The 13,563-nt window shown below is 47.6% G+C and overlaps 7 protein-coding genes across 7 annotated transcripts; 3 read left to right on the top strand and 4 right to left on the bottom strand.

The window, feature by feature from the left end:
* Positions 1-515: 515 nt before the first annotated feature.
* Positions 516-2,071, top strand: LY89DRAFT_723348 (uncharacterized protein; the record flags this gene model as incomplete). The annotated part of the gene is made up of 2 exons (XM_018218808.1): positions 516-1,181; positions 1,232-2,071. 2 exons carry the CDS (start codon positions 516-518, stop codon positions 2,069-2,071), a joined length of 1,506 nt encoding a protein of 501 aa, XP_018065126.1.
* Positions 2,072-2,819: 748 nt separating this feature from the next.
* LY89DRAFT_739760 (uncharacterized protein) lies at positions 2,820-3,602 on the bottom strand (the record flags this gene model as incomplete). The annotated part of the gene is made up of 1 exon (XM_018220500.1): positions 2,820-3,602. The coding sequence occupies one exon, from the start codon at positions 3,600-3,602 to the stop codon at positions 2,820-2,822; it is 783 nt and encodes a 260-aa protein (XP_018065125.1).
* A 1,224-nt stretch (positions 3,603-4,826) lies between these two features.
* On the top strand, positions 4,827-6,027 carry LY89DRAFT_626327 (NAD(P)-binding protein). Its single transcript, XM_018211104.1, has 3 exons — positions 4,827-4,935; positions 4,981-5,847; positions 5,898-6,027. Exons 1-3 carry the CDS (start codon positions 4,894-4,896, stop codon positions 5,982-5,984), a joined length of 996 nt encoding a protein of 331 aa, XP_018065124.1. The 5' UTR covers positions 4,827-4,893; the 3' UTR covers positions 5,985-6,027.
* A 784-nt stretch (positions 6,028-6,811) lies between these two features.
* LY89DRAFT_562647 (uncharacterized protein) lies at positions 6,812-7,480 on the bottom strand (the record flags this gene model as incomplete). Its single annotated transcript, XM_018208480.1, has 1 exon — positions 6,812-7,480. A coding segment is annotated over one exon (669 nt), but the record flags the coding sequence as incomplete, so codon positions are not given.
* An 809-nt stretch (positions 7,481-8,289) lies between these two features.
* Positions 8,290-9,468, bottom strand: LY89DRAFT_710536 (uncharacterized protein; the record flags this gene model as incomplete). The annotated part of the gene is made up of 4 exons (XM_018217835.1): positions 8,290-8,765; positions 8,836-8,903; positions 8,968-9,217; positions 9,303-9,468. The coding sequence occupies 4 exons, from the start codon at positions 9,466-9,468 to the stop codon at positions 8,290-8,292; spliced, it is 960 nt and encodes a 319-aa protein (XP_018065122.1).
* A 293-nt stretch (positions 9,469-9,761) lies between these two features.
* Positions 9,762-11,492, bottom strand: LY89DRAFT_723346 (uncharacterized protein). Its single transcript, XM_018218807.1, has 2 exons — positions 10,816-11,492; positions 9,762-10,768 (listed from the first exon to the last, which is right to left on the bottom strand). Exons 1-2 carry the CDS (start codon positions 11,305-11,307, stop codon positions 9,893-9,895), a joined length of 1,368 nt encoding a protein of 455 aa, XP_018065121.1. The 5' UTR covers positions 11,308-11,492; the 3' UTR covers positions 9,762-9,892.
* Positions 11,493-12,878: 1,386 nt separating this feature from the next.
* Positions 12,879-13,541, top strand: LY89DRAFT_544944 (SMAD/FHA domain-containing protein; the record flags this gene model as incomplete). Its single annotated transcript, XM_018208227.1, has 1 exon — positions 12,879-13,541. A coding segment is annotated over one exon (663 nt), but the record flags the coding sequence as incomplete, so codon positions are not given.
* Positions 13,542-13,563: the final 22 nt, after the last annotated feature.

Here is a 13,563-nt window from a genome sequence, read left to right as displayed (position 1 = left end):
GTTGCATTGTATGTTCCCAACTGGGAGATTCAGGCTTGTGCCGAAAAGTTTTGGGGGCTGCATGGACCTTCAGGAGCGGCACAGTCAAGTCACTGGTTTCTCATTACAGAGCAGTTCTCCATTCTGTGTTTCCTTCTGCTGAAGTGAATCTGTGAGGTTTATATTCTATTTTGTACACAATACGTATCCAAGGGTCGGGATTTTTGAGGTCTGTGGTTGATATCTGGCCTATGGACATTGCGCTTTGTAGTTGGCACCCTCATTGGACGAACGGCGGAAGGGAACGACCACTGGTAATCCACTCAATGCTCAAGATGCTGTGTAACAACTTCTCACATTCTGGATTCTAGCAATTCCGCCGTTCATCTCGTGTATCAAGACTCATCATTGGCTAAGTGGTGATTGAGGACCCAAGTGCTTGGGATAAAACATCCAACCCATTGGAATTCGGTACTCTTAATTCATCCTCAGGCCAAACCTTTCTCATGCGCTGATACTCGATGTAGTTAGCCAGGATGATACCAGAAAGAGATGTTCCAAAAGGGCCAGCACTAAGAAAAGGTGGTCCAAGAGTACGAACTTATAAACCTCATGTCACATCAGGATGCCGAACCTGCAAAATCAGGCGCGTCAAATGCGACGAGGGTAAACCTTCTTGTAAGCGGTGTTTAGGCACTGGACGGATATGCGACGGATATCTTTATGGGTCAAATGCGAAACCTCCGTTCCCAAAGACGGATGAACTCATCGCCCTGGGGTCTTCACGTCGACCTCTCTCGCAAACTAATACCTCGCAATCCGCCTATTCTTCGAATATTATCTTACCTCCAAGTCCTTTTTCTAATGAGCAAGAACATCGTGGATTTGCCTTCTTTCGAAGATACACGTGCTCTCGTCTCGCTCCCAATTTTCGCTCTCGGTTCTGGGAGCAAATCGTCCTCCAAGCGTGTCACCATGAGCCTGCAATTCGACATGCTGTCGTTGCTCTAGGCTCACTTCACGAGCAGACCATGTGTAGGGGTCTAAGTCATGAGGTTCAAGGGACAACATCTTCAAACCACGCTACTGACACTTTTGCGCTGCAACAATATACTAAGGCCTTGAGAATCCTGGCGATCGCACCAGAAAAAACCTTCGGCGACGTTACTTTAATGGCTTGTATTCTTTTTGTTTATTTCGAGGTACTTATTTTTGTTTGTTCCTTTGACGCCAAGTGCTCACAATTCAGCAGAGCCTACGGGGAGACCATGCTGCCACGGTGTCGCATCTCAATAGTGGTATACGAATCATCGCTGAATTACACAAAATATTCACCTCGATAGCAGATGGCAGACATCCGCTGTCCAATACGCTTTACATCTCTCTTCGAGAGCTCGCTCTCCTTTTTATACGATTGGATGCCTTGGATATCGAACTTAGAGCCCTCGACACATTTCAACAAGAAGAAACACCTACTCGTGGGCTTCTACATTGTTCCACTGCAAATAGTGGAGAGGTTCCACATACATTTCACACTTTGGAGGAAGCTCGAACAGCACTAGAGAAAATCCGCATCGACTCTCCTCAACCCACGAAAGCATTTACCCCCGAGCTTTATGCCCAATCGACGCACAGCCGCACGATTACGAAAATCCGCCAATACACAAAAGCTCTTGAACACTTCATCGGTTTCAACGGAAACAGATTAGATAAGAGAGAACAACGAGTCATCCACGAACTCAGATTGTACATCATTATTGCCTCCATGGCCGTCACAGCCGACCTAGCCGAGGCACTAAAAGATGAATGTGTATGGTATCAATGGGAAGCTAAATGCGAGGAGATTATGGAGCATGCAGAGACCATTTTACGTCTCCCGGAGCTCAAAAAACAACCACTTTCAGGGCTCGACGATGGCATTATCTGGAAATTTGGTTTTGTAGCTGTCAAATGTTGGGATACTAGAATGGGGCATAGAGCGATCGGATTGCTCAAGAAAATTGAACGAAAGGAAGGGGTGTGGAATAGTTTTATCGCGGCAGATGTCGTGGAGATACTGCTAAAAAGAGAAGAAGATGGTGGTGGACTGTGACGGTGATAATGTTCTAGTGCCATATGGTACAATGACACAACAATGGTTGGTTGTGGCTTTATGAGATATGAAATTAACGATGCTGGGACTACATATCCAGCCAGGCTTCCCATTAAAATGATCTAGACAATGGAATAGGGAAGTGTCCAGGGCCGTATAGGAGTACGGAAAAGGCATTGATGACTATATTATAACTTGCGAGTATCATTCATCGACATGAATCCTTCCTTGATGCTGAACTTGTACTGCTCTCAAAATAGAAGGAAGTTGCATGAAAATAAAAGATCAAGCTCCCCTCAAAGACCCTTAATCAGCCGCAACATCCCGACCATATCCAAACCAGACAGTTTCGTGTGGGCACAAGTATATGAAACTTGATCGCAGCATACATAAACCATTCAAAGCATGAATCGATCAAGCGATGTGAGGAATGTTAGTTGCCCACGTACTCCTGTAAGCATCGGGAGGAAGAAAGAAAAGTGCACGAAAAATCTCAACCATTAGAAACAACCTTGCAAAGACATAGGTAGCATATCCCGCCGGGAAACGAGCAGCCAAGAGCGGGCCGAAGATGAAATTAAATCTTCTACCCTCACCCTTCGTTCCACCGCTCAGCAGTCTGAGCGGTAGGAAATAAAGCAAAGAAGCTGTGCACCAAGCACTTGCAATTCGCTACCTAGTCAATGAAGTCAGTTTCAATTCAAAATGTTGAATTAGTCTATAGAGTTCTGTAGGAAACAAGTCAAGCTTACAGCGTCCTCTCGATTTCTGTCGGAAATGCGAAGTTCCAAGCTGCAAGATGTAGGCCGCCGAAAACGACACTCCCTATGACCGTTGCAAGACCGCTTGTATCATCCCCTTTGTCGAGATTATTGCTATTGAACGGTGGCGCTCCCAGCTTTAGGCCATCACCCTTAGCTGGGTCCATGAAGCCCAAGAACCAGTTTGATAAAGAGAAGACATCTTTGGTAAGAATGAAGAGCATTTGAGCTGGAGGACTATCATTATACTGAAGTATAGTAAAAGGAACCTGTACGGCTTTTGGTTTACTCCAGTTGAGCACGTAGGTGAAAATGGCGCATACCGCAAAGGCTAGAACTGCAATTTCTAATTGAGATATAGCAAGGTTTCGGATGGCTCTTGCAATAATTTGGATTGTTGTCCAGAGGATTTGGAGGATTGCGATCACGCGGATCATCGAATCGCTCTTGCTTTTGTCCTTGATCTCTTCCAGGGTAATGTATGGGAGTCTGGGGAGCTGTCCAGACTTACGAAGATCTAAAATCTGAATGGCGTAGAGGTGGTACGGATTACTGTATTGATCGAGCGTATAGTCTTCTTTTCTGTACAGCTCCTCTTCACCAAGCCTTAATCTTACTTCCAAAGTATTGTTCCTCCGGTCTTGTGGTTGTATTACTAGTTCCGAATCCCCAGGGCTGGGCTGGGTTGCTGTATGATCGGTGCAGTTCGCAGGCCTGTCCCCTTCCCACCTAGGGTAGCTCGATCTCTGTCCGATTACAAGCCCGCACATTCTCTGGCTAGTCCCGACTTCTGTACCAGAGCCTATTGGATCTCGGCTAGGACTGCTAGCCCGATGGAAAACTCAACCTTTTGTCTTATCAGCCAAGAGCTCCGAAACAACCTGATCTCCACAAGAAGCCTCCCGCTCCTCCTCTCAAAATCCTTCCCAATGCGGGTAGATACGGCAATGAAATCATTGATGCTAATGGTCCTTCAAATTCAATTGAATCTGGCATGGAAGCCGGAAGCCCGGTTCAGAAGTCAGCTACATTGGGCGATACCGAGAGCACCGTCGAAGGGCAAACGAAAGATGATGATGATGAAGGCTATTCGATTGAGGCAATTGATCAATCTGGCATACCAACTCCTCGACTCGACTTCGATCCTCCATGGTAGAAGTGGAAGTAGATGGTTTGAGGATATGGGATTCTGTTTCTTGACTTGTATCTCACCTGCAGAGACCACCATGCAGACATATATTGATGGCGAAGGATTCGATATGATAGAATCTACTCGGGGAATGTTGTCGAAGATATGAGTTTACTTTACTATTAGTTGTGGTGGTCGGTCCGGGCCCACGTCGCTAAGGAGTTGGCTAAGTGGCGAAATGGCGAAGTCTGTATGGCACCCTTTTGAAAATTTGGTTCTTTATGGCTTCAGGTTATTTGAGGTTCCATTGTGCCTTATTTTGTGCAGTAACCATTTTCTGATCGTGGCAGACTTGGAATCATGCAGCGAATGCATCACGGTTCAACCATGTAATCGATTTACAGCTCTAAACTAAACATAGTTTGTTGCTAAACAATCCACCATCTGAATTATATTCTCTGTAAGCGACCACACTGAGTACGCAATAGAATCATCTTTCTGCCTATCCAAATTCTTGTCTATGTTAACATGCCAATGTCGAATGACGACTTCACAGACTGTCCAGAAGGACGGGAGTCCAGAAGGAGTGCACGTGATGGCGACAAGTTCTGATCTACCTATGACAGTAACACTATCCTGGCAAGCGTAACTCGTCTCCTTTCACCATGTGCATGAATTGGAAATCTTAATTTCAGAGTTTGTGGTTTCCAATCAGCCAGAGTCCGAAGAAAACAACTTGAGCTAGAACATATAGCTAGTCTCTTCGTCGCATATACCGTTTACCAATCCGGAAAGACGTTTTGCCCGACTCCGCTCCGGTAACCACAAATCAGAGAAGGAGTATATCTACACATGGTTTGAGCACAGGAAAATAATCATACTGCTTTCGAAAGGCCTCGTTACTCAATTCTTCCCAAAAAAGCAATTTTACGATGTCGAAAATCATTGCCATAGTCGGTATCACCGGTACCCAGGTCCTCAATCCTCTCCAATTCTTTACGCTCTACTAACCCCAATAGGGAATATCAATCGCCCAAACTTTCCTTGAATTGCCAGAATGGCGCGTCCGAGGCATCACTCGCAACCCCTCCAGTGAAACAGCATCGTCCCTCGCAGCTCAAGGCGTCGAAATATTCAAGGCCGATATCGATGACCCATCTTCTCTCCTCACCGCCTTCACAAGCGCAACAGCAATTTTCTCCAACACAGATTTCTTTTTGCACCTCCGAGCTGCCTTGGAAGCTGGAATCCCCAACCCTAGTCAACACGCGTACGAGCTTGAAGTAGCTCAAGGAGTCAATATTGCTGAAGCTGCTGCTTCGACAGCTGTTCTGAAAACCTTGGAAAGTTTCATACTTTCCTCTTTGAGTGACGCCCGGAAATGGAGCGGTGGAAAGTACACCACGGTTTATCACTTCGATTCCAAAGCGGAGATGATTCGCGTCACCAACGAACGATTCCCGGAACTGGCTGCGAAGATGAGTACGGTTCAGATAGGCCACTATGTTTCGAATTGGAAAGCGTTTCCGCCTATGGCTCCACAGAAACAGGCGGATGGGAGTTTTGTGACATTCAGACCAACTGCGGCGAGTTTTAGAATGCCGTTTGTGGTTACGGAAAAAGATACGGGAGCTTTCGTTAAAGCGCTGATTGATCTGCCAGCTGGGAAGGATCTTCTAGGCGTCTCGGAGACGATGACGTGGCCAGAGTGGATGGAGACTTGGGGAAGGATCCATGGGGTCAAGACTGGGTTTAAGGAGGTACCTTCAGACGAGTTCTTCAAAGACCTGCCAGAGCCGATGGGAAAGGAGTTGGCGGATGCTTTTGCGTATATGGAAGAATTTGGGTATGATGGCGGAGATCCTGAGGTGTTGACGCCTGATATGGTGAGTTTTGTCCTGAGAATGAGCAACGTGACGTCTCTGACAAGGTGCAGCTCGATACTAAGATTCCGTTGACGTCGATGGAGGAGTATATCAAGAGTCAAGATTGGTCTGCTGTCCTCAACTCCGAAGTATCGTAGATTGATGCTAGTGTCAAAGGACTTCAGCCTCACGAGCTTCAGCGCACCGCAGGTCATTCGCCATAAGGATTTTAGCATCAATACATCCCAAATACTCAAATACAGCGTACCGCTTGGCGTATCTTGACTATCAACGGTATTGATCGAATTTGCAAACTTCCAAATTTGTTTACTGGATGTTTCTACTGTTAAGACTCTTCCGCCCCAAGCACCGACACATAACAGTTGTTGATTCTTCAGTTACATTCTTAGCAGATCTCGCTTACCTTCCTCAAATTTCTCGCTGTTCACTGTTCGAGCTTTAAAAAAGTAGTCATTGTGTCCAAGTGAGGTGCTGCAATGCACCTCGCTAATTCCAGGGGTTCGCTTAGGGGTCTCTAGAAAAATCGGAATCAACTCGCCCTTCAATTTCATTCAACTATGTCAATCAATCGAGAATCCAAGTACTTAGATCGGGGAAGATTGTGGTAATATGTTTTACAGCATCTCAGTTTTGTCCCAAAAAGAGTTCTAAGATAAACCTGCAACATCAGCGGACACTCGAAGAGATTCGGAGAAGCAACGCGTGTAACTTTGCCCGCTTATCATGATATTTCCTATCTTGCTGTGCTCAATAATTGAACATAAAACAACATGATATACAGGAGCGATCCTAATCCGTAAAAGTAGTTCTTCCTATCCGTCTCGACCGACTTTGACCGTACCACTCTGATTCCAACTGTAGTTCCAACAAGGAGCTGGAATACTCCCATCGCGGCTGTGGCTTTTGGAAACGGGGACACAGGCAACAAGTAAGCCCCCCACAGAAAGAATAGAGTATGCCACACAACAAATATCAAGCATGTGACTTTTCTTACGAGCCAAATTCTGCTCGGCGCCAGAATTACAGCCAAAGTTCGCTTTCCAGACGCCTTGTCTCCTACGACATCATGGAACTCTTGAAGATGTGCGACCATTCCAGCCCAAATGGATAGAGCAGATCGCAACATAAAATCCATATTTCGATCTGGGTATTGATCCGCTGCTATTGCGTTGGCGTGTGATACGAGGGCTAGAGTTCCGAGAACAATAAAAGAGTTACGAGTAATTGGACCGTTAGGCCGCGGCCAAGCATAGCAGAATCCAACATCCAGCTGCCATACAAGTTGCCATAAAGCTGCGTACCTCCCAGAAATTGCAGCAGTTAACAATGGCGACAAAATCCATGTCAAGAGCCAGCGTTTCTTCGCTCCCCGCAATGTTATGAGACCACTGGGAACCGGCCGGTACGGTTTATTGATCGTATCTTCGAGCACACCAGTTGTTTGATTGACGATATCGAAAGTGTATTGGAAGATACTGCCCAAGATGATGATTTTGAGGATCAACTGAAGCGCAGGGATGATAGGCGTCCGATGGATGAAGATGGTAGGGAGTAGAAAGATTATCGAGGCGCCAGTGCCTTGACCAAAGTTCGAACGGAGGAGAGATTCAGTTACTCGGCACTCTTTGTAGACGGCATGGAACATTGAAGACGGTGCTTTTTGAGATGCCATCTTTTCTCTGTACTATTATGAATGTGGGATCGTTGCCGAATTTCCTGTGTAATCTATTTCTATACAAAAGCCTCATAGATATATGACATTGGTGCGCTAGTGAATCATGTCTTCACATTTCAATTTACTCACACCGCAACGAAATCTATCCAATACTGGTCTAGGTGACTAGCTTTAGCTATGATAGCCGGGGGCAATGAGTGATCCGGAGATCAAACAGTGTCACCACAACTGTTTTGTTATCGGCTCAGAAGACGGCATAGAATAAGCTTGCATGTAGGCCTCCGCTTCTAAAACTATGAATTTGATATGAAGCATCAACTGGTCCAGAACAAATATAGGACTTTTTTGGCCCCACGCCATCAACATCCACGTTCGTGTGAGCATTGGGCAGGTTAAATTCCAAATCCGAAGACCGAGATAGCCAATCAAAGGAAGAGAGCCTCAATCAAGCCTGAACTAGTCCTACTGAAGGAAGCATGACGTTAAAAATGGGTCGTGATTGTGTGATAGGAAGGCTTATTTCGACGGCCACAGGTGTTATACCCTTCTTTAAATGGCCAATACAACCTTAGTTCGTAAAGCTAAACCATACAGATTGCAATCCTTCAATCTAATCCCCTGAGAGAAAGTCAAATGTATTTTCAACTTATCTTCACAGTTACTCAGTCCGTTGTAAAACAAAGTCACTTTCTCTCTTCTACCACTCAAGTAGCTCATGGAAATCTTATTAATATTTCTAGTAACAAACTCTCAACCACCTCAACACCTCACTCCTCATCCTCATCGGTATACCCATCCAACCCATTCCTCTCCAAAAACTCATCCAACACCCCCGCCACCGCAAACGCAATATGCGTACTTCCCTTTAGTCCCTTATCCTTCCCCAACATAACCACCTCCGCATTACCCCCATATTGATTAATCAGTGCCGCTACTTGCCTACTCTGCTTCACATACTCAAACGTCTCATCTCGATGGTCGCCCCGCACGAACTGGATCGCCGTCACATTCGCTAATTTCTTAAACTCTTCGACTGGGACCACGAACGGGCCGAAGCCCGGGACCGTGTTGGGCTTGAGGCCGATATTGTCAGGAAAGACGTAGCCGATGCTTTCGTAGGTGACAATCCCCTTAATATTCGTCCCGTTCGCCCGAGTAGTCGCAAGCTGCGCTCTCAACCCCCCGGCGGAATTCGTCAAATACTCAAGATCGGTCCCCAACTTCCCGCTATCAGCCGCAACAGCTATTCCCCATCAATCAGTCCCTAAATCTATCTCCCCCAACCCAAGAAAAGAAAAGGAAAGAAAACTAACCCATAACATCCCCATGCAACCACACATTCTCATCCGTATCAAACTCATCATACCCTCGCGCTCGTAGCCTGCATCCACGCCTCCCCATTAACATCCCTCGGGAACTGCACATCACTCCACCACTACCCATACCTCGGCCCAAAATTCCACGCAACAAAGTTCCCCTGGTCGCGGTACGCCGGCGTATACGAGAGCGGGACACGCGCCCAGTTCGCGCGTCCGACGCGCGGCCCGTCCCAGAGGTAGACGGGGTAGTTGCGCGACAGGAACAGGTCTTTGTAGCCGGGGCCGCCGTCCCAGCGGTTCTGGAAGACTTGGGTGGAGGAGGAGTGCCACATGAGGAGGGAGGTGCGGCGGGGGGGGGGTGAGGGGGAGGAAATATCTGATGGCAATCATTTTAAAACTATTTTCTTGTCCGTTCTGATTTCGTTTTATAAATAGGAAGGGGGAAGCGTACTCAACGTAACCATGATCGCAAGACAGTGTCTGATTCGGATTCGCTGGATTCACGAGGACCTTTCCCCCGATTTCAAATCCACCTGTTCGTGAGAGGACGATAGGGGCGATATCATCTTTAGTTTTCGCTTGAATTGCTTGTAGGAGCAGGAATGAGAAGAAGAGTTGAGATAGCATTTTGAAATCTTGTCCAAGGAAAGAAAGGAGGTGGATCTTTTTTCTATTCAGAGAGCATTTATGTCCAAACAGGAAATCCTTTCCCCATCATCTGCCGACGCATTATTATGTAACGTTGATTAGATGCAGGGAAGTGAAAAGCTGGGGAAATGTGGGGTTTGGGTATATCCGGAAGCGGCTGGGATTCAGCCTCATGTTTCTGCCATCCGAGCGTCGTGACATTATATGCTGAGAGTCCGAAAGCGAGGCTTGGCTGACAAGCTAGGCAGGAATTTTCTCTTGATTTGTGGATTCGGGACTGGAGGTGGATGATGATATATTTTCTTTGATGTCCGCGAGTCAACCGAAAAGCACTAGTAGGATATAACCACCACGCAATGCAACAAACCTACAGACGCCTTACAAAAATGCTAAGTATTCCCAATCAAAATATGTTCTCTTTCTCCCTCCTCCACTTGAAAAAGCCACCAAATCCTCTCTTCTTCACTTCCTCCTTCTCCACCACTCTCCCCCACTCATCCCTCTCCTTCCCGCCCCCAATCTCGACCACTCCCTTCAGCACACTGGGACTCATCGGTCCTAACGGCGGCAGCGGCTTCGCTCTCCTCCTCGCTTCTTCCAACGAGATGTTTTTCGCGCGCTGAGAAGACGAGAGCGGTGTGCCGCCGTAGGTGACTTCGTGTCTAGAGACCGAGCCTGGGATCGGGCCTGAAATCGTGAGGTTGGTTTGTGAGTATGATCGAAAAGAGGCGGGGCAATTTGAATTTGAGTGAGATGGGGTGCGAGGTTGAAGGGGTAAGGGTGGTGGACGCTGATGGTGTTTTGGTGGTGCTGAGAGGCCGGTTGGGGTGCCGGTGGTGGGGGCTAGGTCTATGTACGTTGGGGCTGAGATAGGGGTAGAGCTGCTGTGGGAGTGAGAATGAACTGGTGGGTAAGGCGGCGGTTCGCGGGGTCGGCTGTCTCGCTTTGGGGGTTGTGGGAGGAGGAGTTTGTCTATTTGGGCGTTGAAGGTGGAAAGAGGAGTTGGGTCATGATTTATTGACATTTGAGATGTTCTGGGCTGGGAGTAAGAGCTTGGTGATGGTCGGTGATGAGGTCGAGTCCCATTTGGTGGTTGAGATGGAGCTGTCTTTGGTCGATGATTATTACTGTAGTGTTTGATCTTTGATTCAAGCTCCAAGTTCTGCTCCCGAAGTTGATTTGCTGCTTCTTCGGCTGCAACTGCTCTTGATAACAGCTTGCGATTCGTTTCTTCGATGGCCGCGATTGTTTCATCGACCACTTTGATGACTGCACGTGACTATATATGGTCAGCTGAGAAGAAAGGTGCACGAGGTTGAGACGCACTGTCATTTCAGCGCATTTGAACTCCATGCTAGAGTGGGAAACAGCAGGTGACGCGGTTGAACTTCTTTGTACAGAGGGTTTCTGTGTTCGAAGTGCCATCGGTGATGTGTCCTCTAATTCGGCGATGAAAGAGGAGTGCGTTGAAGAATTTGGGGAGTTATATGAAGTAGCTGACGGAAGCTCAAAGACAGAGTCCACGGCCGATACTGGTGTTTTCGTCTCCGAGGAGTGCTGTCTAATATGTCGAATGGATCCGAAATCCCATCTCTCCGTTTCAGGAGTAGCAAGAAAGCTCATACCAGGACTCTGCCTCGGTTGGCGACCTGGTCGAGAAGGTGGAATTGCAATCGGCCTCAAATACTCGGTTGATTTCCTGGCTTTCCCTGTGGATAGCCTGGCATCGTAGCTGCCACGTTGATGTTGGCCCGAATTCCATTGACTAGCCACGTGAGGCATTGAGCCCCTGGGCCGAAGTCTTGTTGGTGATTCCATAGCTGCAGAGTTGGGAATCACGTGAAACAAACCATCCAGAAGGGGTCGCTAGGAAACATAGAGCTTGACATCCGAGAGTGATGGACATCGAGTTGCTGTGAACTGACTTGGATCCACAGTGACGAAGTAGAAGCACTTAAGAATTGTTCTTAAAAAGCAAAATGAAAAGCAAATACATTAGTGCATGGGCCACGAGGTTGAGCAAGAAGATCTGGCTCAAAGTGGGCATGAAGGATCAGTTATACGATCTGTATGAAGATCACGGAGGATAGGACCCCGGTACCTGCTGCAGCATCCTTCACCTGTCCCAACGAGGCGGGACGTACGGTAAAGGCTTCACGTTTTGATCGCTGGATCCATGAACTGCAGTTCATAGGATATCTGCTTGACACGACAAACCTAATTTGGCCAAGGACTAAACGAAGTCTGGTGGGGTTCGCGAATAAGATCTCGCATGAATATGTCTGAACCGCCCACGGTTGCAAACAGGGGACCGACCCTGCGGCCCGCCATTGCTTGTCACATCGGCGCAGCAATGCACAGATGCAGGTGAGGAGAATTACCGTCACAGATAGATTATTACCAATGCAGTTGGATCGAGAAACATCGGAGAATTACTGACCAGAGAAGAGAGGTGTCAGAAATGGCTGAAACGATAGGAAAGGTCTGAGCAGAATGCACGCAATTGCTACCGATATCCACCATCTAAAATTGCTGATAACGGTCTCCCACTTAGGATGTGTTTGCGAGGGAAAATTTTGCGAATCGTGAAACGGCCATGTACCTCATGAACTCATAACCGTCTTGAAAAGATTTTGTTCAAAACAAAGACAGAATTCTATATGCGCGGCAGTTGTACCTCCGTCGAATCGTCCACCTCCTCTCGTACATTCGAGATCCACTCAATACATCTGTCAACGGGCGAAGGCTTAATAAGTCAATGGCGTAGTGGCTGCAGAACCAGGAACTGGTTCCCCGAACAGTGCAACTGCATCTGTAGGATTTGTGAATAGAGTCATCATGCTGATGTTGGATTGTGAATGCGATGTTCGATAGAAGTTGGGATTGGAGGAAAGGAGACGAGAGAGTGAAGAGAAGTTGACGAGGTCGCCTTGTCGTGTCCTCTTGGCGGCTAATTTTTGGAGCTAAAAATTTCCATTGGCGACCAAGCTGTATTTCGAGATTCCCAATATCTCAGCCTCCTCGTCCACGACCAGGACCACGACCCCACTCGACCACCTCTAACTGCGCCGACCAGGCAGATTCCAGAAGTGGAGATGGAGTCAGAATCGAGATCAAGCAGGGCAGAGACGGGGAGGAGGGACGACCGTGCGCCTCGACGTCGCTCTCGCTCTCTTTCGTACGACTCTGACGAGGAACGGCGTCGACACCGTCGCAGAAAGGAACGAGACCTACTACTACATCGTGAAAGGGATCGCGGCAGACGGGATGACGAAGTTGTGAAGGACAGGGACAAGTACAACGACAGAGAAAGCCAACGGCGAAGATCTCGAAGTCCTAGACTCGATTCCTCTCATCGACGGCACCAAGATCGAGATTCGAGTCACAAGAAGACGCGAGAACGCTCTCCATACGGAAGTAGTAGAGACAAAGAGCACAGATCGTCAAGGGAAGGTTCCTCGACTCAAGTTAGTCGAAAAGCTAAAGGACCGTTGCCATCCCAAGCCGCTTCCTTCCAAGCGAACGAGGATCCCTCAAAGGCACTTGTGGCAGCAGGTGATGTACCCGAGAAACAAAAACCGTCTCTTGCATCAACTGGACTCCTGGCAGCAGCTTCGAACTCGGTCACGCAAGCAGACGGCAGCTCTATTGCTCTCAAGTATCACGAACCACCAGAAGCCCGAAAGCCACCTTCGAAAGACGAATGGAAACTCTTTGTGTTCAAAGGTGCAGACATTCTGGAGACTATTGAGCTTAGTCTAAGGAGTTGCTGGTTGGTGGGAAGAGAGGTGGCTGTAGTGGATATGGCTGCAGAGCATCCAAGTGTCAGCAAGCAACATGCTGTCATCCAGTTTCGCTATGTTGAGAAGACGAATGAATATGGGGACAAGCTAGGAAGAGTGAGGCCATATCTCATTGATCTTGAATCAGCAAACGGCACATCACTCAACAAGGAAGAGATTTCTCCAAGTCGATATTTGGAATTACGGGACAAGGATATGATTCAGTTCGGACATAGCACGCGCGAGTATGTGTTGATGCTCTCTCCCAAGGGTTGAACAGCATTAGTCGGAC

Source organism: Mollisia scopiformis, assembly GCF_001500285.1.
Source record: "Mollisia scopiformis unplaced genomic scaffold LY89scaffold_25, whole genome shotgun sequence".
Taxonomy (NCBI): domain Eukaryota; kingdom Fungi; phylum Ascomycota; class Leotiomycetes; order Helotiales; family Mollisiaceae; genus Mollisia; species Mollisia scopiformis.
Note: the sequence above shows the minus strand (reverse complement) of the source record. Positions and strands in the feature narration are given on the sequence as shown.

Coding starts and splice junctions, on each gene's coding strand:
- LY89DRAFT_626327 (XM_018211104.1), top strand. CDS start 4,894: ATGTCGAAAATCATTGCCATAGTCGGTATCACCGGTACCCAG. Junction 4,936..4,980: donor TCGGTATCACCGGTACCCAG/GTCCTCAATCCT, acceptor TAACCCCAATAG/GGAATATCAATCGCCCAAAC. Junction 5,848..5,897: donor AGGTGTTGACGCCTGATATG/GTGAGTTTTGTC, acceptor GACAAGGTGCAG/CTCGATACTAAGATTCCGTT.
- LY89DRAFT_723346 (XM_018218807.1), bottom strand. CDS start 11,307: ATGGAATCACCAACAAGACTTCGGCCCAGGGGCTCAATGCCTCACGTG. Junction 10,769..10,815: donor TCAAATGCGCTGAAATGACA/GTGCGTCTCAAC, acceptor GACCATATATAG/TCACGTGCAGTCATCAAAGT.